Source organism: Rattus rattus, chromosome 8 (genome assembly GCF_011064425.1).
Source record: "Rattus rattus isolate New Zealand chromosome 8, Rrattus_CSIRO_v1, whole genome shotgun sequence".
In the NCBI taxonomy this organism is placed as follows: domain Eukaryota; kingdom Metazoa; phylum Chordata; class Mammalia; order Rodentia; family Muridae; genus Rattus; species Rattus rattus.
This window is the reverse complement of record NC_046161.1, coordinates 56,221,630-56,249,454: the sequence shown is the minus strand read 5'-3', so window position 1 is coordinate 56,249,454 and position 27,825 is coordinate 56,221,630. Positions and strand designations below refer to the sequence as shown.

At 42.4% G+C, this 27,825-nt stretch overlaps 1 protein-coding gene across 4 annotated transcripts; it reads left to right on the top strand.

The window, feature by feature from the left end:
• The first annotated feature begins 560 nt into the window (after positions 1–560).
• Positions 561–27,242, top strand: Kif23 (kinesin family member 23). Of its 4 annotated transcripts, none has more exons than XM_032910151.1 (24): positions 698–823; positions 2,041–2,110; positions 3,164–3,292; positions 7,272–7,377; positions 7,581–7,717; positions 8,012–8,121; positions 9,099–9,269; positions 11,147–11,188; positions 12,228–12,340; positions 12,496–12,617; positions 14,488–14,590; positions 16,747–16,826; positions 16,913–17,032; positions 17,209–17,335; positions 17,672–17,827; positions 18,741–18,898; positions 19,286–19,459; positions 19,620–19,799; positions 20,203–20,514; positions 23,265–23,492; positions 24,577–24,659; positions 24,845–24,926; positions 25,606–25,676; positions 26,811–27,242. In XM_032910151.1, exons 1-24 carry the CDS (start codon positions 813–815, stop codon positions 26,824–26,826), a joined length of 2,901 nt encoding a protein of 966 aa, XP_032766042.1. In that variant the 5' UTR covers positions 698–812; the 3' UTR covers positions 26,827–27,242. The 4 variants fall into 4 exon arrangements, with proteins under 4 accessions (XP_032766040.1, XP_032766042.1, XP_032766041.1 ...); XM_032910150.1 differs by having other exon boundaries at positions 11,144–11,188; XM_032910149.1 differs by lacking the exon at positions 11,147–11,188 and having other exon boundaries at positions 561–823; positions 2,045–2,110.
• The last annotated feature ends 583 nt before the right edge of the window (positions 27,243–27,825 follow it).

The following is a 27,825-nucleotide window of genomic DNA, read 5'->3' as shown; positions in this document are numbered from 1 at the left end:
ACCTCTGTATATCCAGGAAACATCAAAATCAAGAATTTGAAGGTTAAGGATGTGTAGCTTAGTGACTTTTACCTAGCATTGTGAGGCTCTAGGTTTGATCCCCAGCACCATGAGAGAGAGAGAGAGAGAGAGAGAGAGAGAGGACCCAGAGAAGGGAACTTACAAAAGGTTGACTGCCAAGTTGGTATAGTCTTCAAGATCATCCTGGGGAACTACACTGTAAGTTTGAGGCCAGCCTGGACTACAAGAGACCCTCGTCTCAAAATAAACATCAAAAGTAAGGTAAAATGTAAATGTAGAATAAAATGTAAACGTAGAACTAAGTGTAAAAATAAAATATAAAATACAGTAAAATGAATAAGACGATGTGGTGGCCTGAAAGTCAACCGGCCAGCCTGATAGTAGAACATTCCCGACCACGACTTCCTTAGAGATTCTCTGGACAAAGGCAGGGAGACCTCAGTTTCTGCGTCAGAACGGAAGGGCCGGGATTTCCCCTCTCGGTTTCTCTCGAGCACTACCCTCCTCAGCCTCCTGCTAGTTTCCTGGGTTGCCAAGGAGACGAGCGCCCCTGCTGGCGGTGCCAAGGCTCCCCGAGGCCCCGCCTCTTCGCCGCAGGCGGTCGCTGATTGGCCTGTTTGAAATGCGCCGGGCGGGCGCACACTTGGGCTTGCAGCGTCGCCGCCGGGCTCTCCTCAGATTGAGTCCGGGTCCCCGCGGCCGCTGCCTTTACGGCTTAGTTCCCGCCAGCCCTGCTCCGGTCGGAGCCCGACGTCCCGCGCGCGCGTCAGGACAGCACGGAGACTGCGGTCATGAAGTCGGCGTGAGTACCAGGAGGGGACTAGTGGGAGGACTGGGCGGGGGTTGCCGCCCTCCTCACGCGGAGACTGGGGGCTGCCTGGGAGCTGAGTCCGGACTTGTAGGCCGGAGCTCCTCTGCGCAGAGCTCTGGTGGCTGCCGACCCCGGTGTGCCCGCGCCCGCACAGTCCTCAGCCCCCGAAGGCTGACTCCAAATTCGGGGCTGTCTGCCACCACCTCCTCGGCTTGCCATCCTTTGGGCTGACCATCCTTCCCCAGCTTCCTTCCTCCCGGCCCGCTGTGCAGGTGGCAAGTCTAGGGACCCCGGGGAGCGCGCAGCCTGGGTGCGCGTTGGAGGAGTTGAGTCTCCATATCTCCGTCGGCATCCCTTCCCTAGTTCCTGGAGGTCAGGGTCCTTCTGCAGCTCAGTTACCTTGGGCTATCTTTGTCCCCAGGCCATCCCACTGGTCTGCTGTATCTCGCCCACGCCCACATTCCTCTGTAATTCCTAGACACTTCAGAGAGCCATATCCTGGTTACACTTTTACTGCAAAGGAGGACTGGCTTTAGAAATCGTTACTTTCACACGCACACACACAAGAAAACCGGAACTTTTTAAATGAGGAAACGTCAAAGTCTTTATATTTATTTAAGGATATCTACCCCAGTATATCGCCCAACTCTGGTGTTCTTCTGTTTTACGTGTGACTCTATTGAGAAAAATACTTGAATAATCTACTGTCTGAACGAATCTTTTGGTTTAATTTGTGTAACATATTCTTGTAGCCTATAAATGAGAAAGAAAAAAGTTAAATGATAGAGAATGTTAAAGTAAATCAAAATGTTTTTTTATATTGTTTACTTAAAATAGCAAGGGATTCCAGCATTGTGAATAATCTACTCTTCCTGCCCAGCATGAGCAAATCTCTGAATTTGCTCTCCAACATAAAAAAAAAAAATGAAATCAAACAAAAGTTCCCCTGGGTACTTCTGGTATCGAAAGTATATTTTCCCAATCACAATTTTAATGAGTTAGATTACATATGCCACATTTCTCCATACAGATTATTATTGTTTATATTCATGTTATTTGATGTGCAGTATTTTGGTACTGCTGGGAAATGTTTTTTTTAAAGCCCTAGGAAGTTCACCATTGTTAGAATTCATGATGTCTTCTATGTTAGTAGTGAATTGAAATTTATGTTTTGTTTTTTTTTTTGTTTTTTTTTTCTTTTTAACCAGGAAGGCTAAGATGCCCAGGAAACCTGTAATAAAAAAAGGATCTCAGACAAACCTTAAAGATCCAGTGGGGGTAAGGTGTGTGTGTGTTCGTGTGTGTTCGTGTGTTTGTTCTTTCTTTAGTTCATCCTACCTCATGTGTGCTTGAAAGGGGAGGAAAACGATATGAAAGTTGGGTTAAGGAGCACAGTTAAATCAAGCACTAAGTTGTATAAAGCTGATTTTAGCTAGAAAGTTTGCTTTCTCTACAGGATTAACTGGCCTGGAAAAAGGAACTCTTTAGTTGTTGACTGCAAATCTGCTATCACTAATTAGATTTGAAAAGTTAAATGATCTCTCCCACCAGGTTCTACTCTTTGGGATAGGGTGGGGATGGGGACTTTCTTCTCAGGTCTTAAGCCCTCTCCCACCTGTATGTGGTAACTGACACATTCTCAAGGAGAACCCCATACTCAAGGTTCAGAGAGACTAGTGTAGAATAACTCAATTTAGGTAACCCCTCTTCCTGAAAAGGGGAGTTCTGGATACCACCACCCCACTGCTGGGGCAGAGTGGCTCTGGTTCCCAGTTGCACCATCTGCTGTGAGCACAGCTGGACAGGTTTTCCTCACATGAGCGCCTCTACCCTCCAGGTGCTGTGATTACAGACGCGTGCTCCCATGCACACACCTGAGCTGGCTCTTTGACATGGCATCCAGCTGTGAAGAATTTAATGGCCTTTTCAGCTATTTTCAGAGATTTTTTACGTTATTACAGTTTTATTTGTGCACACCAGTGAAGAGATGAGCAGTTTAATATTTTAACCTAAGTTTATTTTGATTTAATGAATCTTTGCATTTGACCATTCTGAACTCTAGATCTTGGTTTTGGTGACTCTGGGATTTGTTTGTGCTGAAGATCAGATATTTGTAGGTGACTGAACAGAACATAAATGGAAAGTGAGTGAGTGCTAAACATTCACAGAGGAGCATGCCTGCAGCCCCGACATCCTGGAGACCAGCAGGCAGACTGCTGACCTGTGTCTCAATAGGAGAAACAAACAGAAAAGAAAAACAAAACAACAACAACAAAAAAAAAACAAAAACAGGCGAAGAGTCAACCTGGTTTGAACACTCTCTCTTCCCAGGTGTACTGTAGGGTGCGCCCACTGAGCTTTCCTGACCAAGAGTGCTGTGTGGAAGTGGTCAATAGTACAACCGTGCAGCTCCACACCCCTGAGGGCTATCGACTCAACAGAAATGGAGACTACAAGGAGGTAGGTTCTTAGTGGAACCAAGTTGTTTTCTGTTTTTGAATTTAAAAATTCATGTGTGATCTCATTTGTGGGAAGGAATACTTTAGTCACCTCATCTTTCATTTCTAGGGCATACAGATAGACTCTTGGTATGTTGGAATTAGCAGGCTGCTTTTAGGGGCTTTTCTTTTCTGTCTGTCTGTCTATTTGAGACAGGGTCTTACTGTGTAGCCCTGGCTGTCCTGAAACTCTTTATATAGACTAGGCTGGCTTGGAGCTCATGGAGATCTGTTTGCCTCTGTTTCTTACCTCTTGAGTGGTGGGATTAAAGGCGTGTGCCACCACCACCTGACTTTCAGAGGATATCTTAAAACTGGATATATAAAACTTCACTTGAGGAGATTTGAGTAACATTCAATAAGGCATTTCCTGTGTTTTTCCTTTCCCTGGGGCTTGAACCTGTGCATGCTAAGCAAGTGCTCTGCCATTTGAGCTACATCTCAGTAGTATCATTGTCAATTTTACTTTTAAAAAGTATTTGGGTCAATCATAAAAGGTTTTGTTTCTCTGACAGTATCACCTTGTAGCCCAGTGTGTTGGTGTTGTTCTATTGCTCTAAAGAGACACCGTAACCAAGGCAGCTTACAGTTTCAGAGGGTTAGTCCGTGGTCATCATTGTAGCAAGCATGGAGGCACGAATGCATGGCAGCATGCAGGGCACTGCAGCAGTAGCTGAGAGTTTTTATTCTAATATACAACCATGAGGCAGGAAGAGAGACACTGGGCTTTCGACACCAAAACCCACCCCCATCTCACACTTCTTCAACAAGGCCACCCCTCCTCCTTCCTAAGCAGTCTACCAACTGGGAACCAAATGTTCAAATGTATGAACTTCATGGGGATGGGGGTGGCATTCTGAGTCAGACCACCACACCTCGGCTGGCCTCAAAACTTCTGGTCCTCCTATTTTGGTCTCCCTAGTACTGAAATTAGAAGTATGTATCCCTTGATGCCTTGGGTGGGTTTTGCTGTTTGATTTTTGTGGTGTTAGGGATTGAACTCAGGACCTTGTTCATCTTCAGCACTTATAATTTGAGACAACATCTCTCTGTAGCTCAGTCTGGCTTTGAACTGGTTGGTGATCCACGGCCTTTACAGTTTGAGTGTGGTATAAGAGGGAGGCATGTATCACCATTTTTACCTGGAAGGTGTTTTTGTTTATTATTTACAGTGTTGGGGAATGAATTTAAGGCCTCCTGCACGTTTGGCAAATGTTATACTACTGAGGTGTATTGAGAGAGTTTTTATATCTAATGAAGTACTGAATAAAATGGGTAAATGTGAAATACTAGGCCAAGCTAGAACTGTGATACTAGAGCTTAGGAGACTGAGGCAAGAGGGTCCGAGTTCCAGGCCAGCCTGTGCTGTAGAGGGAGACCTGCTTCAAATACAGTGACAATAACAATGAGTATAAAGATAGATATATTGGAGTTGGGGATTTAGCTTAGTGGTAGAGCGCTTGCCTAGCAAACGCAAGGCCCTGGGTTCGGTCCCTAGCTCTGAAAAAAAAAAAAAAAAAAAAAAAAAAAAAGGAAATAAAGCTATAGAATTGTATTAGTTTTCCAAATGTTGTAGGAGGCTTGTCACTCTCTGGTAGGGAAGGTGGGTTTTTTTTTTTTTTTTGTTTTTTTTTTTTTTTTTTTTTTTTTTCTTAAAAGTAAAACTGCATTGATGGACTTCATAGCCTAAACTGACGGTAAGTAGACAAGTAGTTCATATAATAAGGCAGGAAGTCAGATTTGCTGAAGGGATGGGACTATAGAAATGCAGAAAAATAGACAGTTGATTCAGACTTTCTGCTTTCAAACTGCCATTCACTCTTGTTTGTTTAGACAGAGTTTTACCCTCTAATCTGTCTGCCTTACAGCTTGCTGTATAATCTGGGTTTCCTTTAAACTTGTGACACATTGTCTACCTCAGTTTCCTGTATGCTGAGATTCCAGGCCTGCGCCACCACCGGGCTGTTCTGTAGACTTCCCATGTCCTCTCTGCTGCCAGCCTTGTCTCATCTCAGCAGCCTGCCCCTTCCTGAAGCGCCCTGCCACTCTTGTTGCCCTTTCCAGCTCTAGGCTCTTTCGTCACTGTCCTCCTCTGCTGCCTTCTCCTGTCTAGCCTTTGAATACTAAGGTGGGCTGTGTCCAAGGCTCTCTTTTTCCTTCTTTTTCTCATCTTCTGTTTTCTGTTTCTGTTTCTGTTTTGTTTTTGAGGCAGGGCCTCACATATTAGCCTGATTGGACTAGAACTTGTCTTAGCCTCCTGAGGAATGAATACAGGTAGGTCTGAGTCACCATGCCTGACCCAGGGGCTCTGTTCTCTGTCATTCCATGGTTTTAAATGTTCTGGAGTCTTTATGGCAATCCCACATCTTTTTTTCTTCTTTTCTTTCTAAGCTTTTTTTGAAACAGGGTTTCTCTGTCGCTTTAGTTATCCTGGAACTCACGCTGTAGACCAGGCTGACCTTGAACTCAGAGATCTGCCTGCTTTTGCTTCCCAACTGCTAGAATTAAAAGCCTGTGCCACCATTGCCTTGCTCATCTTAAGTTTTATATGTTGAAAGGAGCTCTTGAGTCCCTGCTTCCCTCTAAATGATTTCTTCTTAGCCTTTTCAAAAGAAGGTACCATTGCTGTCAGTTGCCCAGTCCAGAAACCTGGGAGCTCCTTCCGTCTGGCATCCACTTATATCAGGGTTACAGACAGCCTGTCAGTCCTGCAAAGTGGATTGTGACTTTATCCTTTCCTGTCGGTTCCTTCTGCCACTAGCTGCTTCTGACCTGGTTAGTAATCAAACTGTTGTGGTGGGGAAAAGTTTTTTATCTTCATTTGGGCATCAGCTACGTTAGCTTGTGCCAAATATAACTTACCAGCATGAGTTCCCTGCCTAACTGCTTCGTAATCTGTGCATTAAGATATGACCACTGACTGGAGTCCAAGGTAGAGCAATGGAAGGTGGCAGTGGAAGTTTCCCGGAGAACCAGTCATCAGGCCGTGGTGTGCTGAGCGCGCCTTGAGTAGCATTCACAGCCTTTCCTGAAGCCTGTCTGGTCTGCTTGCTTTTACAGATGATCTTGTCTAATGGTTTCCACAGAGGTGCAAGAACGATCTTGCCAAGTAGAAGATCTTATCCTTTTCTCTCTGAGCAGAACTTCTCCAAGAATAAAGTCTGTAAATGGGCAAAATCTGTTCAACCAGCCTCTTGCTTATCTTCCCATCCTTATCTTTCAGTCCTCAACTATCTTTGGAGATTCTGTGCAAGCCAGAATCGTGCTTACCAGCCACTCAGGCTTAACCTGGACTTCTCCCTGTAATGTAACATGGATGCCGCCTCCTTGAATTTCATCTTAAATTTTGTTTTCTCAGGGTTTTTAGATGACCCCAGCATAAACAGCACCTCACTTTCTGGTCCTTCAGTGTGCTCCTTTATAACACTTACTATATTGATTATTGACAGTCGTGCATTGTTTAAAGATGAAGGTGTCACTGGGTCACTGGGTAGTTTCACCATTTGGTGAACATGAGCAAATGTGCTTGCATATGCTAGATAGATTGCCATAATAGACACTGAGGCTACCGTTGCTCTTAGACCAGAGTGCACAGTACTGCTGTGTGGGATAGAGTGGGCCGTTGTACTGAGTACCTATCCTGTCTCAGCCTCTGTAGCACTGGCTATCTGTGCTCACTTTTGATCATTCTTAATCTATGCATCATCAGAGGGCTCAATGGCTTTTCTTCACTTTCCTCAGTGGCTAGGACTGAACTTATGATAGCTGTGATTTATGTATATTGTGACTACAAAAGGCTCCAAGCTTAAAGACCATTCTTGGTGATTTCTTTTAACATGTCTGGGTTTGAAATGCTCATAACAGAAACATTCCAGGTGTAGAACAGATACAGCTCTAATCTAATGGAATTCCATGTGGTGATGTTTTTCTTTTCTCCACAGACTCAGTACTCATTTAAGCGGGTATTTGGCACGCACACCACCCAGAAGGAGCTTTTTGATGTTGTGGCTAATCCCTTGGTAGATGACCTCATTCATGGCAAGAATGGTATGACTCTTGGAGTCTAATTGAATTCCCTGTTTGATCTTGTGATAAAATTTTTTAATATTCATATATTTGGTTTGACATTGAATTCAGATTTAACTCATCAGAGTGCCCTTTTTTGGGCTTGTTAATTTTAGTGTTTTAAATAAACGAGATGTTATGTGGGGCTTTAAGACTATAACTCATTGTTACTTGCCACACTTTAGGTCTTTTATTTACATATGGTGTGACGGGAAGTGGAAAAACCTACACAATGACAGGGTCTCCAGGGTCCGGAGGCCTGCTTCCTCGTTGTTTGAATATGATCTTTAACAGCATAGGGTCATTTCAAGCAAAACGTTTCGTAAGTACAATTCCTTTGGGTTGTGACTGTTACTATAGACACAGGGCTGAGGCATCTATGGATGCAGTGATGCTGAGGAAAGACAAAGACATTAGAGCTACTTTGACTCTTACATACATGATGTAGGCGTGGTGGCTGCATGCCTGTGGTATAAACAAGAGGATCAGGAGCTGCAGGGCCCCCGAGTCTCATGACCTTTCCCCAGAGTCTCATGCCCTTTCCCCAAATGCTTCCTATTTTCAAATGGTTCTGTTCCTTAAAGTTATTTTCAAGTCTATTTTGCCTCTCTCTTAGGTGTTTAAGTCTAATGATAGGAACAGTATGGAAATACAGTGTGAAGTCGATGCCTTGTTAGAACGGCAGAAAAGAGAAGCCATGCCCATTCCAAAGACCCCCTCTAGCAAGTGAGTGACTTCATTGTGACCTATGGTGGGTGGAATTTTGTCCTACAGTTTCTATAGGTCCGGAGAAGGTAAGTATGAATTAGAAAAGTTGGTCTTACAGCTGACTTTTGTGAGGTCAGGGTTGAGGCATGTTCTTGACTGCTCAGATATTTTATCTCATTTCAAGAGAATACGCCCAAGTAGGGGGAAGGTAAGTTCTTGTGTTGTGAATCTTGAGGGCTTAGAGTGTCCTTGACTCACCTTAAATCCAAATAAAGTTGCTTATGAGTTCAGCCCCACGTGACAGAACATCATTAGAGTTTGCTTTTGCTCTGATACATGTGATATCATTGTATTGCTGTGATAAAATACCTTAAACAAAGCAGCTTGGGGGGGAAAGGATTTATTTTATCTTCCTGTTACATTTCCAAGTAACAGTCCATCACTGAGAGAAGTCAGGGCAGGAACTCAAGGCAGGAGCTGATGCAGATGCCATGGAGGGGGTGCTGTTTTTCTGGTTTACTCCATGGCTTGCTTAGCTTACTTTCTTTTTTTTTTTTTTTTTAAAGATTTATTCATTTATTATATATAAGTACACTGTAGCTGTCTTCAGATACACCAGAAGAGGGCATCAGATCTCTTTACAGATGGTTGTAAGCCACCATGTGGTTGCTGGGAATTGAACTCATGACCCCTGGTGCTCTTAACCGCTGAGCCATCTCTCCAGCCCCTTAGCTTACTTTCTTATACAACCCAGGAGCACCAGCCAAGGGTTGGTACCACACACATCAGTCATTAATCAAGAAAAGGCTAGACAGACTTGCCTGGTGGCCAGTTTTATAGAGGTAAGTATTTTCTCCAGTTGAAAGCCCCTTTTCCCAAAGACTCCAGCTTGTGTCAAGTTGACAAAGAACTATCCCACACAGCTGTTATCTACTTTTTATCTTAACTTATAGTGGGTACATTTTGAAGTTAGGGGATCTGTTTTCTCATTGTAGGCGACAAGCAGATCCAGAGTTTGCAGATATGATAAATGTACAAGAATTCTGCAAAGCAGAAGAAGTTGATGAAGACAGTGTCTATGGAGTGTTTGTCTCTTACATTGAAATCTATAATAATTACCTATATGATCTATTGGAAGAAGTGCAGTTTGATCCCATAAAGCCCAAGTAAGTACAAGAGTCTTCAGTTAACCTAGAAAGCTACCCCAAGCAAGTCATGGCTTCTTGTATAGATGGGGATGATGCTTGCATTTATTTTCAGGGTGCACAGAAATTATAATCATATAGTCATGTTCAATGAATACTTTTCTTCCTTTTTCTTGTTTTGAGACAGTTTCTCTGTGTATCTCTGGCTGTCCTGGAACTCTGCCTCAAGAAATATCTGGGTTAAGTTATAGAGAGAAATGAAGAGAGTACAGTCCTGCGATCTGCCTGCCTTGCCCTCTGAGTGATAGGATTAAAGGCGTGTGCTTCACTGCCTGGCAGTACTTAGATTGTAGCTGTATTAGGAGACCAGTGGGTTAAGGCAGAGTAACTTGAAGATCTTGGAAATTGCTTTTGAAAATTTAGCCTTTATAGGTAATTTTTGGGCACCTTTCAGCACCCTGACAGTGCTGGAAGTTTGCAGCCATTTTGGCTGTCTGTGTCTTGGTGATCTCTGTGGAATGGATACTTGTCTGAACAAGTAATTCTTCGCTCATCCATTGCGAATCAGTGTAAAGCCATACTTCACTATCATTCTGCCAGAGGTAAATGCTACTCCTTAGGGGCTGTGGGTCTTGCCTTGCAGAATCAGAAGACCAGTTACCATGTAGCTTTACAGAAGTGTGCCTCTCTTTGTTCCAGAGCTGACACACAAGTCTTGTGTCAAATGACTAGTACACGTGGGTGGTTTTATTCTTACTGCAGCCAGTTAGAACATAATAATATGAAGCCCTTTGTCTTACATATAGCATTTGTGTATATGTGTAAATGGACATTACTGTGGAAACCGCTGGATTTAGAAAACCCTTAAGCTGAAAACAGACTCATGTCCACTATTACAAAAATCACATGGACTCTGGTCGAGGCTATAATTGATAAAAGAATTTCTGTGGCTCCTACTGAGTTGCATTTCAAAGGATATTCAGAATCCCTTAGTTACTAATGGTTAGTAAAATAAGGATAAAGTTGCTAGGTGAGTTAAATCTGAAGGTCTTTTGCTTTTGCTTTACTCAATCATTCTTCAGATGAGAACTGTTTGTTTTTGAGGCAGTGTTGCTGGGTTGCACAGATTGGCCTGCAAGTACATGGCTCTTCCTCCTTGAGCCTCTCAGAGCTGGGATAGCAGTGTACACCACCAAGCCCAGCTTCAAATGGAAACTATACAAAGGGGCTTCACTTTGGAGTTACCTGTCTTTGTTTTTGGAATGTTGAAATTAAGAGAGATACCTGGGTTAAGTTATAGAGAGAAATGAAGAGAGTACAGTCCTAGAGGCAGTGCTTTTTATATTAAATTCCTTTCCCGTTTTAACAAATATTTTCATGCTTTTTAAACTGTCCTTTGTTTCAACTCCAGTTTTGTGTGTTCCTGTTTTATCTAAACTTTTGTGATATGATTTATTGCTACCATTTTAACCTTTTAAAAAAAAATGACTCTCTGTAGATGAGGTTGGCCTTTAACTCACAGACATCCACTTGTCTCTGTGTCCTGAGTGTTAGAATTAAGGGTGTGTCCCACTGTGCCCAGCATTACTGAATATGTTTATGTCTCTTACATTTGCAGTTTGGCTTGACCTAGTGATGTTGTCTTAAGTGATGCTACCTTGATTTATTTAGTCATGCAAAGGAAACAGGTGCCTTCCTGGGAGTCTTATATGTGTGCTGATTGTGGATTTAATGTGAGGATGGTGCTGACTCTCCTTTTCTGAGGAGTTACTGCAGTGAAGGAATCTCACATAGAGGGTTTTGAATCGGCTTCACCATCACTGTCACTAGTCTAGACTGAAATGCCGTTGTAGGATGGCTACTCTAGAGCAGTAATGTCTGCCTTATTCCTTCAGTAGGTGGAACGGCTGCAGTACACCTATGAGGAACGCAGAGGCTGTGTATGTGATGTTGACTTTTAAGACAAAGGGTGTAGTTAACACTAGTGGGGGCATGTGTGGCATGTTTGTAAGTAGTTTGCTTTTCCTTGGCAGTAGGCAGGGTGCTACCCTCTAAACCCTCCTTTCTTTTCTTTTCTTTTTTTTTATTATTAACTTGAGTATTTCTTATTTACATTTTGAATGTTATTCCCTTTCCCAGTTTCCGGGCTAACATTCCCCTAACCCTTCCCCCTCCCCTTCTTTATGGGTGTTCCCCTCCCCATCCTCCCCCATTACCCGCCCTCCCCCCCACAATCAGTTCAATGGTAAACCCTCCTTTCTTGATTATCAGTGATGGTGGCTGGTAAGTGTCTCCATCCTTACCATTCACAAAACTGAGTGTGGGGCTCCTGAATGACAGGTAAAGGTGCTTGCTGCTAAGCCTGACACCCTGAGCTGCTTCCCTGGAACCCACATGGTAGAAGGAGAGGACGGATCTGTAAGTTGTCCTCTGACCTCCACACATTTGAGTGCCGACAAAGAAAATTAATTAAAACATGGGGCTGGAGAGATGGCTCCAACATTAAGAGCACTGGCTGCTCTTCCAGGGGGCCTTTGTTCAATCCTCAGCACCACGTGGTGACTTACAACCATCTTTAACTTCAGTTCCAGGGGATCTTGATGCTCTCTTCTAGTTTCTGTGGGTCCCAGGCCCCCATGTGGCGACATTTTCTTATGTAAATTTACATCCATTAAAGAATGGATGTCTTAAGAGTCTGCTTATTCTGTCTGACCATGCGGTGCCTCTGCCCTGATACCCAGGATGGCCCTCACTGGGTGTCAGTACCACACTCATGGACTATCCAGCTTTTAGAACCATGAGCTAAACTTAAAAACTAGAGATATGCTCAGTGGTCCAGCACTTGGCTAGCATGGGTATGAGGCTCTGTTAGCGAGCTGAGGAGCAAGGGGTTATTGTATTGCTTGGCACTTAACCTTACTCTTAAAGGAAGACAGTTGCATCTCATTTAGGAAACTAACCCCTCTTTTTTTTCCATAGACTCCCACAGTCTAAAATGCTCCGAGAAGATAAGAACCACAATATGTATGTTGCAGGATGTACAGAAGTAGAAGTGAAGTCTACGGAGGAGGCGTTCGAGGTTTTCTGGAGAGGTTAGAAACAACTAGAATTTGAAAAATGTGAGCTGCTAGTTTTAACCCTCAGAGTTGTTGCTATGATTTAACAGAAGTACTTCTGGATGAATTAGAAAGCAGGTATAATCAATGGCTGAGTTCAGGTATAATCAATGGTTTCTCTGTCATTATAGGTCAGAAAAAGAGACGTATTGCTAACACCCATTTGAATAGAGAGTCCAGTCGTTCACATAGCGTGTTCAGCATTAAACTTGTCCAGGCTCCCCTGGATGCTGATGGAGACAATGTCTTACAGGTAATGTTTTAGTCTTTAGAAGATGACCTAAATTAGGGGTTGCCATGTGATGAATATTGCTCTAGAGCTAGCAGCTATACAGTTAAAGAAATTTTCATGACAGTAGTAGAGCTGGGGTCTGATCCTAGGGTCGAGCATGCAGGGCACACGTTTTCAGTGTTGTGAAGAGGGTCTGCAAAGCTTTAAAGGTCTGGGACAATGTGTATTGTGTTGGTGTTGCTTGCCTTGTGAGACAATCTGGAACATTTTTGTTTTTCTCTTACTTCTGTGATTATAATGTAGTTATATAATTTCTCCCTTCCCTTTCCTCTCCCCTAGCCCTCTCCTATACTTTTTCTTGCTGCTTTTCAAATCCATGGCCTCTTTTGTTTCTATTTTTGGTTATTTCTTACTATACAGGTAAAGCTGGCCCCAGCTTTGTAACAGCCAGAATTAAAGGCATGTGCCATCATGCCTGGCTTTTGTTTTTGACAACAGAATCTCACTATGGAGCTTGGAGCTCAGAGATTCACTGCCTCAGCCTCCCCTGCTAGGACTGAAGTCTTGCTTCACTGGTCATGATTTTGACTGTTTAGTCTGGCCATGTCCAAGATGGTGGGAAAGTTTGAGTTCCACTCACTAGGATTTGAATTTGGATTCCTGCCTATTTCCCAAATGTCTGACCTGACTGTAAGAGAGCCTTCTTATAAGATCATGAGAATTAAGGGAAGCAGTGTGAAGTTTCTTGTTCACTGCTTGGCTTAGTCAGTCAATAAATGTTAATCAGAAAATGGCCACAAACAAGTCTTCCCCACATCTGATTTCCTATGAATGACTTTTTTTTTGGTGCTAGGAATGTGAATTCTTGCTAACAGCATAATACCATTTAGGTGCTTCTTAACTTTCTTTTTTTAAGCTTTATTTTTATATCAAGTGTATGAATGTTTTGTCTGTGTAGCACGCGTGTGTCTGTGCCTATGGAGGCCAGTAGAAGGCAACCCACTGGGCCTCGAGTCACAGATGGCTCTAAACTGCCAAGTGCGTGCTGAGAGCTCTGCAAGAGCAGCCAGTGCTCTTAACCATAGAGCACGTCTGCCCTGACTTTGGTTTCTTTTCTTTTAAAGATATATTTTATTTTCTGTATATGAGTACACTGTAGCAGTCAGACACACCAGAAGAGGGCATTGGATCCATTATAGATGGTTGTGAGCCATCATGTGGTTGTTGGGAATTGAACTCCAGACCTCTGGAAGAGCAGTCGGTGCTCCCAACTGCTGAGCCATCTCTCCAGCCCCCTGATTTCTTTATATAAGTTAGAGTACTGTGAAACTGTTAAGTTAGTGTGTTTTTTGTTTTTTTGTGGGTTTTTTTGGGGGGGTGTCTTGTTTTATTTTTGTTATGTGTCTTATGTTATAATATGTTTGCTTTTGTTATGTGTGTATTGCTAAAGACAAAGCTTAGAATTCCCAGTGCTAGAATATAAATGAGACTTGTTAGAGCAGAATAGCACAGTGTTTGCTCTCAAGTTATCTAGTATCTGTTCTGAGGACAGCCAGGTAGCAGACCAGTACTCAGTCATGAGCTCCTAGCAAACTCTTCCTGTATCATACCTCCCCTGCTCCTCTGCACATTTGTATTCTGCACATACACTCTCCATTAAGACTTAATGCTATGTTAACTGGATCTTTTTGTTGTTGTCGTTTTGTTTGTTTGTTTGTTTGTTTTTGAGACAGGGTTTCTCTGTGTGGCCCTAGCTGGCCTGGAACTCACTGTGTAGAGTTGTGGATCTCACAAGAGATCCAGAGATGCCTGCCTCTGCCTCCTAAGTGTTGGGATTAAGGGTGTAATGCAGTATAATTTAGCTTAGATGGTTGAATTTTCTCCCTTTTAGGAAAAAGAGCAAATTACTATAAGCCAGCTGTCTCTGGTAGATCTTGCTGGAAGTGAAAGAACTAACCGTACTAAAGCAGAAGGGAACAGGTTACGTGAAGCTGGTAAGTGGAGTGCTGTACTTACGGCTAACTTTCAAGGGCTTGGAACATCAGTTTGTATTTATCAGTGGGTGGTGTCTGCCTAATCAGTGCAATGACATTAACTATTAAACTTAGTCTTTAAATACTCTATCTTTTAAAAAATTAACATTTTATCTGTGTGTGTGTACATGCCTCAGGGTGTGCATAAAGGTCAAAAGGTAACGTGAAAGAGTTCTCGCCTTTGTGGGTCCTGAGATTCAGGTCTTTGGTCTTGGCAGCAAGTGTTTCTATTGGCTTAGCCACCTTGCCATCCCACCTAAGTTAACTTGTTTGTTTCTTGATTTGTTCATTGTTTTTTTTTCTCGTGGTTTTTTGTTTTATTGGAAGTCAAGACTGGCTGTTGGTCTTCCTGCCTCAGCCCTTCTGAGTACTGGGACTTCAGGGGTGCTTCGTAATATATAGTTACAGGATCTATGTGATAGGCATGATGTAGTTAGGAGGCCTCATCTTTCCAGGATAAACAGTTCTTTAGCATTGGGAGTACAACTGAGGTCAAAATTCTTAAAGAGTTGTGATTGTATACTAGCCTTGTCTGGTCAGGAATCCAAATGAGATTGGTTAGAAGAAAGAAAGCATGATGACTAATAAATCCTGTTGAGGTGTAGAGGGACAGATTTTGCTGGTTCCTAAGACACTTGACTTTTAGAAACATGTCCCTTCTGGGTGTAGGAGGGACTTCTGTCCCTGTCCAACTATAGTCTGAAATGGTTCCTTGGAATATGGTTGGCCTCCCATGTATGAGGTGCCTGAGTTTAGTCTCCAGCACCACCACCCCTAGAAAAGGAAAGAAAGCCAAGTTAAATGACTTTGTCTATGACAGAATTTAGGGTTTGGAAGAAACTGTTACTTTTCTATTGCCTTGAAGAGACACCTTGATCAAGGCAACTTATAAAAGAAACACTTAGTTGGGGGCTTGCTTACTATTTCAGGGTGAGTCGGTGACCATCATGCCAAGAAGAAAGGCAGCAAGTAGGCATGGTACTGGAGCAAGCAGTAGCTGGGAGGTTACTGTGGAGTAGCCGTGGGTCAGATGATTCACAACCATGAAGCAGGAAGGGATGGAGGGAGAGAGAGAGAGACTGGGAATGCCTGTGCTTTTGAAACCCTTTTTAAGCCCACCTTCAGTAAAACACATCTACCAACCAGGCTGTACCTCTTAAACCTTCCCAAATAGTTCTTTCAACTGGAGACCAAGCAGGCAGACATATGAAACTATGGGTGCCACGTTCATTAAATGACCATGGAGTTAAGTGTCATATTTTATTCCCAAGCTAGAGAGATGGCTCAGCAGTTAAGAGCGCTTGTTGCATCGGGTATGGTGGCACATACCTTTAATCTCCCAGCATCTGAGAGGCAGAGGCAGGTGGATAGGTCAGCCTGGTCTACAAAGCAAGTTCCAGGACAGACAGGACTCTGCTGTTCAACACAGAAACCCTATCTTGAAAAACAAAAAAGAAAGAAAGAAAGGGGAGTGGGAGGTAGAGGGAAGGAACTTGTTGCTCTTCCAGATGACCTGGGTTTACTTTGTGGCACCCACAGGACAGCTCACAACTATGTATAACTCTAGTTCCAGTGGATCTGATGTCCTCTCTGACTTTTGTGAGCACCAAACATATGTAGTACATTTACTTACATACAGGCAAAAACACTCAAACACAAAGAATAAAACTGAATAGAATTAAAATTTAAAAAATGAGATTCTCTCTTTTTTAAGAGTAATATTGTGGGGCTAGAGAGATGGATCAGCAGTTAAAAGCACTGATTGCTTTTCTAGAGAACCTGGTTCAAATCCCAGCACCCATATGGTAGCTTACAACTCCAGTTCCAGGGGATCCACCACCCTCAAACAGACTTGCCATACATGTAGGCAAAACACACCAATGCACATAGAATAAAAAAAGAGTAATGTATTTGGAGAGTTTTTAATGAAGTCACTGAAAGATGTTGAAGCTATTCAGAATTAATACTGTTGAAGGTAAAGTGGGATCATGCATGGACACCTTGAACTTGAGCATGAAAATCTAGCAGTTAAATGAAGTAGAAGTTTTACAGGCACACAGACTCATTAGCTCCTGTCTTGCTGGTTCACATGTCTTTTGTTTCTTACTTCCTCTCAGGAAACATTAATCAGTCATTGATGACACTAAGAACATGCATGGAAGTCCTGAGAGAGAACCAGATGTATGGAACCAACAAGGTACACAGCAGCCTTCCCCAGTTCTTTGTGGTTTAATTTGTTCATTTTAACTGTCTAATATGCTTAGCTTTTGGATGTTTTTATAGATGGTTCCATATCGAGATTCAAAGCTAACGCATCTATTCAAGAACTACTTTGATGGGGAGGGGAAGGTTCGGATGATCGTGTGTGTGAATCCTAAGGCTGAAGACTATGAAGAAAGCTTGGTAATTTATGTGGATTTGTGCTATACAGTTGGGTTTCTCTAGGGTAAACAGCTACTTGGATTTGAAGAATGGCATTCTGCACATTTTGTAGATTTATATAGGGTCAATGGTTATGCAGACGAACTTAGAGAAGAATAGGTAGATTAGCTTTTACAGACTCTGTTTTGTATTTTCAGCAAGTCATGAGATTTGCTGAAGTAACCCAAGAAGTGGAAGTAGCAAGACCAGTAGACAAGGCGATATGTGGCCTGACACCGGGGAGACGGTACAGAAACCTGCCTCGGGCGGGCCCAGTTGGAGATGGTAGGATTTGCTGTTATATCATTGTTCATTTGCTTGTCTTTCTGTAGCTTAAAAAAAAAAACTTCTCAAGGACCAAATGCACAAAACTTTGAACTAAAATATAAGGTTTCTTTTGTTGTATATTTTATCTAATTTTTGAAAAGTTCCATTCCTAAAGCAGGGTATAGTGAAGCATATCTGTAACTCTAGCATTAAGTAGTTGTAGTTGTAATAATAATAATGATAATATAATGATAATGATGATGTTGATAATAAGAATAAAAAATTCTGTGGTTACTGGTTCACGGGCTCTGTTCATAGCATCAGACTTCTTTCATAATTGTATGTCTACTACAGAACCTTTGACTGAAGAGATTCTACAGAGCTTCCCACCACTGCCCCCATGCAAGCTTTTGGATGTCAATGATGAGGAGACCCTTCCGAGACTGATGGACGCTTTGGAGAAACGACATCGCTTACGACAACTGATGACTGAGGAGCTTAACAAACAATGTAAGGGCAGAGCTGCTCCCAGCTGCTGTGACTTTGGAGGTAGAAACAGGTCTTAGTGACTTCATCTGTTGAGACGCCTCTCAAGGAAGACTTGTTTCTAGCTTTGTCGTGGTCTCCAGGCGTTGTTTAATTTGAATGGTAAAGTTTTGTATTCCTCACCAGCTCCACTTTACTTTTAAAGAATATAAGAGGAAAATGTGGGTGCCTCCCTGCCTTATTTTATTTTATATTTTTAACTTTATTTATTTATTTTTTATGTTTATGAGCACACTGTCACTGACACACCAGAAGAGGACATTGGATCTCATTACAGATGGTCGTGAGCCACCATGTGATTGCTGGCTCAGGACCTCTGGAAGAGCCGTTAGTGCTCTTAACCCCTGAGCCATCTCTCCAGCCTGCCTTTTTAAGTTTTTAATAGTGATGGATATAAGATAGTATTTTTTTATCTCTGTGTATTATCCATTTATAATTGTGCCTCAAGATGGTGTAGGGAAAGTGTGTGGAACAATTGAACAGTCAGGTCATGGAAATGTCTATCTCTCTGAATGGTGTACTAGGGTCTTCAGCCAGATTGAGCTGATCTCAAGTACAGATTATTTCTGTTGTTGCATTTGTAATCAAGCTTTACTGTGTTAGGGAGAGGTTACAGAACACTTCTATGAACATCTCTTTAGGTTCAAGAATCAAACTCCTAATTTCTTTCCAAACTTGGTTTCTTTTTCATTTTTTGGTATTGAACCCAGGGCCTCATGCACATAAAAAGCAGAAAGGTGCAGGCAGTTGCATTCCCAGCCTTCTCTTGTGTCCGAATGCTATGGAGGGATTTCCTAAGGTGTCTGCCAATGAAAGCTGCTTTTGTGGGTTTTATTCGTACCCTCAGTAACAATAGAGTCTGTATGCTCTGTTTCAGGTGTAGCTTTCAAAGCCTTATTAAAAGAATTTGACAATTCTCTATCAAATAAAGAAAACTACATTCAGGAAAAGCTAAATGAAAAAGAAAAAGTGATCTCGGGACAGAAATCAGAAATAGAACGACTGGAGAAGAAAAACAAAACTTTGGAGTACAAGGTTTGTGGTCATAGTTCCTCCTGTGTGCTAGCCGTTCAGCAATGCTCTCATTACAGCTCATGTACCTGTCACTGCTGGAAGGGGCCTGCAAGGGAGGAAAAGACTTTAGTCTTTTAATCTTAGGAGTGGAGCTTAGCCTGAAGAGGGTCTTGTTAAATAGCTTCTCCTTTCTGTGTTGAAGTAGAACTGAGAATTCAGGTGAAATAGAGGGCAAGTGTGTGTGTGTGTGTGTGTGTGTATGCATGTGTATGCATGTGTATGCATGCGTATGCATGCGTATGCATGCATATTTCCACAAGTTTGCTTTTGCGAGCAACTTAAGGACTATTCTACAGTTAGGTGAAATGTTTGCATACCAGATGCTGAGCACAGTGGTCTCCTTTGCAGATTGAGATTTTGGAGAAAACAACTACAATCTATGAAGAAGATAAGCGTAATCTGCAGCAGGAGCTTGAAAGCCAGCATCAGAAACTCCAGCGGGAGTTTTCTGACAAGCGCAGATTAGAAGCCAGGTTGCAAGGCATGGTGACAGAAACGACGATGAAGTGGCAGAAGGAATGTGTGAGTGTTGTTTTTAGATTAAATATTTTGTGTTTCTGTGCTTGTTGGGAGCTCTGGTGGTATCTGCTAATCTCTGAAAGTAGAGAACTGTCATGTTCAAGGAGGAAGTGGGTGATACAGTGTGACTAAAGTAGACTAATTTGTCATTGGCTCCCTGTAGGAGCGTCGGGTGGCAGCCACCCAGCTAGAGATGCAGAACAAACTCTGGGTCAAAGATGAAAAGCTCAAACAGCTGAAGGCCATTGTGACTGAACCTAAACCTGAGAAGCCAGAGAGACCCTCCCGGGACCGGGACCGGGAGAAAATCATTCAGAGATCTGTCTCTCCTTCGCCTGTGCCTGTGAGTGTTTGCAGCTGTGTCTAGATCAGCGCTAGAGAAAATTTGTTCCAGTTAGAGGGTTGTTTCTCTGGGAGAATTATTGTTGTTATATTTTTTAAGTTTCTACTTTTAAAACTTAGCACAAATGGGACAGTCATGGTGTCACATGCCTTTAATTCCAATATTTGGGAGGCCAAGGCATGCAGACCTCTGAGTTTGAGGCTAGCCTGATTTACACAGGGTTCCAAACTAACCAGGGCTGCATACAGAGACCCTGTCTCAGAAACAAAGTGTATCATAGAAAAATTAATGAGTGCAAACAGTTTCTTACAATGTTGAATCATCACGTAGTAAAATTGTAGAAAAGTAATATTGTTGCTCAGTTTTTCAGTCTTATTCATTAATTTTTCTCCAATTTTTCTAGCTTTCTAGTAACAATATTGCTCAGATTTCCAACGGCCAGCAACTCATGAGCCAGCCACAGCTTCACAGACGCTCTAACTCTTGCAGCAGCATTTCTGTAGCTTCCTGTATTTCGGAATGGGAGCAGAAACTGTCTCCATTCAGCACCCCTGTCAATGTCACCTCTCTTGCAAGGCACAGGCAGCAGGAGCCAGGACAAAGTAAAGCGTGTATGGTGTCAGACAGAAGGCGAGGGATGTGCTGGACTGAAGGCAGGGAGATGGTCCCTGCACTCAGCAGTGAGATAGGCGTACAAGAGGATCACTGCCGCAGGGTCAGTGCCAGTGTTCTTTAAAGTGTTGTAGCGGGAGACTTCTCCTCTGCTCTTTGTAACTTGATTCCAGATACTCAATGGAAAAATGGGTGGGCTCTAAAATGAAGAAGCTCTGACTTTTCTGACAGCCTCCCTGAAATCAGGCTAAGATGTGAGAAAGCAGAAGCATGTGCCTGAGTGCTCTGATTGCCAGCCAGCATGGTCTCTACCCCCCCTCCCCCCCAGAGCAGACTGCTTTCATGACCAGGGGGCTTTGCACAGAATCAAAGAACAGGAGAGTCTTACTTCCTCCCTCCCTCTCATTTTTATTCCTCCTCTTTCCTTTTTCTTTTTCTTTTTCTTGTTACTGGAGATTGAACTTAGGGCCTCAGCATACTAAGTAATTGTTCTGTCAATGAGCCATAATTTCCCCCAAATCAAATATGGACTGTATTATTCCTTTCTTTTTCCCTTTCTTCCTTCCTTCCTTCCTTCCTTCCTTCCTTCCTTCCTTCCTTCCTTCCTTCCTTCCATCCATCCATCCATCCATCCATCCATTCATTTTGGTTCCCCTTCCCAAATTGATTTTTTTTCCTTGCTGTTTTTGAAAAAAAAAAATTCATTTAAAAATTTTCCTTAATGGGTTAGATTTTCTCCTGCCTACAGCATTGGCAGATTCGCTGTTATTTTATGCAGGTCTTCCCTCTTCTGATGCATTCTAAAGTAAGTCATAGATGCCGTGACACTCCTCAAAAAAAACCAAAAAAAACCCAAAAACCCAAAATAAAACATTTTTCTATGTAACCACAGGCTTTACCACCTGATAGAAGTCAGCATCTCCCGAGTAGATGGCCTCTCACTGTCCTGCCTGCCCAGTAAGGTGGCCTTAGCTTACTGCTATCCAGATGCATGCGCTGCATGTGGCAACCACAAGTCTTTACTATAAAATCTGCCTCCACCTTGTTCATTTTTGTGACTTGGATTGGCTTGAAACTCCCGACAGCTTTCACATCCGAAAATTTTTGTCTTAAAGCCTTACAAAGGCTCATCCGCATTCAAGGGTGAAGAAGTGAAGCCAGTTTATATTTTTACAATAGTAGATAATTTTTCCTTTGAACTTGAATGAATTGCACGAATACTGTGAATTAGGTTTACTAAAATCTTAGCTTATCTTTTAAAATTATTGTTCTAAGTAAAATAGTCTTGCAAGTAAATTCTTGCTTAAGGACTTAGGTGATTTAGAATGTCAATAAATGACCTGCAGTCGGATTACTTATGATGGTGACCAGCCAGTCCCAGAGTTCTTAGAGGCAACAGACTAAAGTCTCAACTTCTTTCTTAGCAGATTTTACTTTGAGCCTTTAGGGAGCAGATCATGGTGAATGGTCTCTGTGATTAACTCTAGTAAATCCTCCTCTTTTGAGAATGTCAGATTCACCTGGCCAGCAGTAGAGAAATGCCTGGCTTGGGCTGTGAGACAGGAGGATGTACTAGAGGCATAGACTTTGACTTCTTTCTCAAAATTCAAAATCTCTTTAGAAGTGCAGCAGAAAGTGTCCACAAGATTTGTATCTCTGTGTCCATTTTCATTGGTCAGAAGTTATCAGGGAACGAAGTTTAACATTTTGGTGAGGAAATACTTGAGTCATGACTGCTAATAGATTCTTTGTAGTCTGTCCCCTTTTCAAGTTTGGTTTGAATGTATTATGCTGTAAATGTGTTTGAGGAAGCTCTTCCATCAAGTGCTAGATCTTAAGAGCTCGGTTTTCTTATTCAGTGTCAATCAGACTGCTTTCAGAATGTAAGTTTCCTGCCTGCACAGGAGCTGAATGTTAGTGACAGTTGTGACTGTTGCAGGGTGCCATTAGAGCTGTCCTGAGCTGGTTTCCTGTAGCTGAGTAAGGGACCAGAATCCTCACTTGGCTAGGCTGCAAGGACTGCCTGCACACTCTCATTTACTTTGTTTTATAAATAGGAGATGCTCGTACTTGCTCATACTACTATATCATGCACATGAAATACGGCTTTTACGGTTTTTAAAGTTGAATGTATTGTTCAAGTTGGCACACATGGCATCTGACTGGAAAACAAGTTCTTTTATTATGTGATACAAGCTGATTTCATACTATAGTCTTTGATTCTTGGAGCTTTTAAGAAATGTTTGGAGAGAAAAATTGCTGAGTATACTTGAAGCTTTTGTGGAAGTGTTCTGAAATATAAAATCTTTACAGCAAGAGCTCAGAAGTACTTACACTGTTGAGGCATGGCTCACGAGAAGTACCTGTACACCTGTGTTCTCAGGATTTTCCTACCCCAGAGCTTCAACAGCTTGCACTTTTTGGTCTGGCTATATATGAGGAATGTTTTCTGTTTAGATGCCTCGGACATAATTACCTGTTATATTGATCCTGCTGATACCTTTAACAGACCTGCTGTTAATTTAATGACTTTGCAAAGCAGGCATGCTAATTGGTTTTGATCAAGAATGCGAAATGGATTATTTGTCCTGAACTCTAGCCATAAACAGGAAGACCTAGAATCACTATAATTGTACCTTTTGCCCTTTGTTGCAATGGATGCTCCCAAACAGACTGTCTCCAAAGATACCTGTTGGTTGTTTGGCTAAGAAGAGAACATTGAATGATTCTCATGTTTAGTGTGGATAGGTTTGATTTCTGTGAACTTGCATTGTAAACTGCTGCACTTCTAACGGAACCTCAAAGTAATCCTGGGTTGTGCTTGTTTCCCAATTCCTCTTTCAACCTGATCAGAACACACCAATTCCTGTACGACACAGAAGGTCCCGCTCTGCAGGGAGCAGATGGGTAGATCATAAGCCTGCCTCTAATGTGCAAACTGAGACAGTCATGCAGCCACATGTCCCTCACGCCATCACAGTGTCTGTTGCAAATGAAAAGGCACTAGCTAAGTGTGAGAAGTACATGCTGACCCACCAGGAACTGGCCTCTGATGGGGAGATTCAGACTAAAGTAATTAAGGTAAAGACCAGTCTTCACAAAAGAATGCCAGTGAGAAACATTTGTCCTGCTCTCCTTGACCAGATCTAGAACGTAGATGGGTATTGGGTGGAGCTTTTGTTTTAGCAGAAAATTAATGTAATTGCTTAGGTTACAGATCCTTTAATAGGCTTAGGCTCTTGGGTTTTTCTTCTTTTTTTTTTTTTTTTAAAGCTTATTTATTATTTTATGTTCTTTCCTGTATATATATCTGTGTGTTACATGTGTGAGTTGTAGACAGTTGTAAGCTGCAATTAGGATTCTGATAATCAAACCAGAGTCCTCTGGAAGAGCAGTCAGTACTCTAAACCACTAAGCTATCTTTCCAGCATCTGAATCTTGGGGTTCTTGTGATATACTTTAGTTAATATAGTACTAAAGTTTTAGCTAAAACTTTCAAAAATAAACCCAGAACTATATTGACAATCTGCTTGAACCCTTGCACTTGGGAGGCTAAGGGAGGCAAGTGGGTCACCACTTTGAGGTCATGCTGGAAGGAAACCTGAATAACTGTCTCCTACTTAGCTGTCATTTCAAGAGAAAATGTTTGCATCAAAACTTGGAGGATCTCAGTTTAACAGTCTCATAAATAAACAAATGAGGATCTTACTTAGTACCAAGCTACCCAAAAATCCTTCTTAGAAAGAGGAGCCTTTCTTTAGAAGAAGATTTTTTTTTTTTTTGATCATTTAGCCAGTGGAAAAAAATCAGGATTATAAGATAAAAAGACAATGACACGTGGGACTCATTGCAGGACTCCCATTGCAGTCGTGCAAGGACAATAGCCTGGAAACATGGGCTTGGTTAACTGACTCTTGTGCAATTCAGTTTTTAAGTTTATAGGTGCAATAAAATATGTCCCACAGCTAGGATTGTTACTGATTATCTGTGGTGACCATCTCGTTAGTGAGAGATGGACCAAAGTTTCTGAAGAATATGATAGTAAATTCAGCAGCTCAAGGGCCTTTTGGGTATATGGGTAAGAATCTTGGATCAGTTTCAGATAGGTTTGCCTATCATTTGGATGTATAAAGTGTAACTGACTTTTTTCCTCCCTTGGATTTAGGGTGATGTTTATAAGACGAGAGGAGGTGGACAGTCGGTTCAGTTTACTGATATTGAGACTTTAAAACAAGAATCGCCAACTGGGTGAGTGTTGGTCACAAATATATCTCTAAAGGGCTATTTCTTTCCCTTTTGTTCTTAGGAACTGAATATCCTGTGCGGTTTATCATTAATTCTCTGCAGGGGTATAGGTGGCTTTCCCCCTTCTAATGTTTTTCATTCTTCTTAGATGCAAAAGTGATTGTTGCATCATGTTTCCCCTTTTTCAGTAGTCGAAAACGAAGATCGTCCACACTAGCACCTGCCCAACCCGATGGTACAGAGTCTGAATGGACCGATGTAGAAACAAGGGTAGGGGTAAAATTAAATACTTGCTTGCTAAAATTAGCTGCGTGGTGCTGTGGCACTTAATGCTCTTTGAAAATGCTGAGGCAAAACCATATAGTACCCACGCAGCCTGGAGGCCTGTAGCTAACATGCTGGTAGGGCACTTGCATATCTTTTCGTCTGCCCCTTTCTAAAGGTCTTCTCTCGCTCTGTGTGTGTGTGTGTGTGTGTGTGTGTGTGTGTGTGTGTGTGTGTGTGTGTGTGTGTGTGTGTGTGTGTGTGTGTGTCGGGAGGTTGGTGGGGGACAAGGTTCAAGAATGGGATATCGATCGCTCCAGACTAATGAGCATCATAGCAGATGGACTAACCCACAGCAACGCCAGTGCTCCCTGTGACTACTGCTTCTGAGGAAAGGCTCCTAGGGGGAGAATTGGGCAAGGCCCTGGCCACCAGCTTCTTCAGGTCCACCCTTTCTCCTTCCTCATGTAAAGTGATAATACACCTGGACAATCTTCCAGGCCTTTCTTGCTCCTGTTGCCAGTGCAGAAATGGATCGTAAGTGTGTAACTAGTGGTTTAAACTGGGTGTCCTCGCGGAACTAGAGCAGTTTTGGATTTCATGCATCACAGTAGAGCCCATCTAAATGGAAGTATGCTTCTGGATCATGGGAGCTGACTTTCCCTCTCCTGTCAATCTCCTCTAGTGTTCTGTTGCTGTTGAAATGAGAGCAGGATCTCAGCTGGGACCCGGATATCAGCACCACGCACAACCCAAGTGAGCATTATGGCCAGCCCAGCTGTGTCCTCCCTCTCCCAGGCTTTCGACCACCACTCTGGCACTGGCTTTTCCTTATTCTCTGGTTTTTCCTGGGTCCTACCGACTGTCTGTGGCCAGCCTCTGCCATGCCAAGCTCTCCAGAGTGCTCTAAGAGTTGCTGGAGGAGGTGTCAGCAGCTCACACTGGGGCATTTCTAAATCTTTTTGAGGCTGAGCTGAGAGGACCTGGAAAGAGGTGAGGTGGGACTGCCTTAATATGACAAGGCATATAATACACAACATGCTGCATGCTAGCTGTCTTTGGAATCATAGACAAGGCTGGCTCTCTGTAAAATGCCCTAGACTCTAGGGATGACAGCATTCTGTGTGTCACCCTTACCTAATGGAGCTCATGAGTTTGTATAGGGGTATATGTTCTTTTTGTTTTGGTGTTTTTGAGATAAGGTTTTTCTGGGTAGCCTTGACTGTTCTGGAACTCACTCTGTAGAGCAGGCTGGACTCAATCTTACAGATTTGTCTGCCTCTACCTCCCGAGTGCTGGAATTAAAGGTGTGTGCCACTGCTGCCTGGCTGGGGTGTGTTCTAAAGATGGGTGAAGCTGAATGCCAGAATTCGTGTTGACGGAAGCACACCATTTGCTCGTCTGTTAAACCCACACCAGGAAGCTACTCTGTTCTTTTTCCATGTTACATAAAACCTATCTTTACACTTCTTTTTCTAGATTTTAACCTTAGGTTAATCCTTTGGATATTGGAAGATGGCTTAATAGGGTCAGAACAGGAGAGGTACCTCCTGCTATATTCTATAAGCTACTCATTGCTCCAAAGACATTTTCTTCTGATAAAAGGAATTCACACAATGTTTCTAAAAAAGAGTCATTTGCTAGGGGGCTTTAGAGGTCAAGAGCACTGACTGCTCTTCCAGAGGTCCTGAGTTCAATTCTCAGCAACCACATGGTGGCTCACAACCATCTGTAATGGCATCTGATGCCCTCTTCTGGTGTGTCTGAAGACAGTGACAGTATACTCATATACATAAAATAAACACATTTGTTTTTTTTTTTTTAAAGTCATTTGCCAGACTATGTTGAGAAGTGCGGAATTCAATACTAAATGTTGGTTTTGTGTTTTAGGCGCAAGAAACCTTGAACTGACAACCCTGGTGACAGAAGGAAGTTTTTTTGCTCGTGTTGGTGATTTACCCAAAGCCGCACTAGATGCAGTGTCTTGAGTCGTCTTGCAGAAGAATGTGTCTAGATCACATTGCCTTTTTTATTGTGACTTTTCCAACTGTTCTGAATATTTTCTAAGATTTTATAAAAAACAAACAAATGCTGCTATTGATTAGCTGCAAAAAAATGCACTTTAGACATATTTAACAATTAAGATTTTTCAAAGTAAAAATGGTGACTGGCCAATGGTTAAACCATTTTAGGGAAGGTATTTAGAATTTTGTATGTATATATTCACTCTCTGACCTTTATATATGCCAAAACAGCTAAATAAAAAAGCACTCAGAGGCAAAGTTGTGTGGTGGCCATTCACTCGGCGTGCTCCCAAGCATTTACAGTGTTCTGTTTATCTGGTACTTGGTATTTGTGGGCTACAGATCACTGAAGAAGAGAAAGAAATATGACTGTGAATGATTATTGTCTTTATGGGTTATGAAACAGGCTAAGATACTGTTCATGGACCCTAAAGTTGGCTTATAAGAGCCACGTCTGATATCAGAAGTACCATGTGTTTATCTATACATTGTCTTTGCTGGACACTTCTTAGCTCCTAATAGCTCGTTTTAGTTGGCAACATTCTGAGAATGAAAGCTTTAGAAGGAGCTCTGGGGAGTTAGCAGGATTTCTTTTTCAGTGTGCTCTGTCACTCAGTTCTGAGATGGCACACATTGACTGACACATTTCAAGGGGACTGCAGGATGTTCTATGTTTTTCCTGTCCCCTCAAGAATATAGTTCTCTTTAAATGGCATAGAATATCCTTGTACTTTACCTCTTTTGCATACACTCCGGAGTGTTGAGGATGGAGACATGACTAACAGTACTGCTTGTAGGTTGTGTGTACACCCAGCTTTAAGTGGGTTTTTACAAATTTGTTCTTTGACCAGCTTACTGTTCTCACTAGCAGCTCTTCAATC

Bases quoted from the DNA above. Each gene is read 5' to 3' on its own strand.
- Kif23 (XM_032910149.1), top strand. From the start codon at position 644: ATGCGCCGGGCGGGCGCACACTTGGGCTTGCAGCGTCGCCGCCGGGCT. The intron at 2,111-3,163 runs GTAAGGTGTGTG...CTCTCTTCCCAG, and splicing joins ACCTTAAAGATCCAGTGGGG to GTGTACTGTAGGGTGCGCCC. The intron at 3,293-7,271 runs GTAGGTTCTTAG...TTTTCTCCACAG, and splicing joins GAAATGGAGACTACAAGGAG to ACTCAGTACTCATTTAAGCG.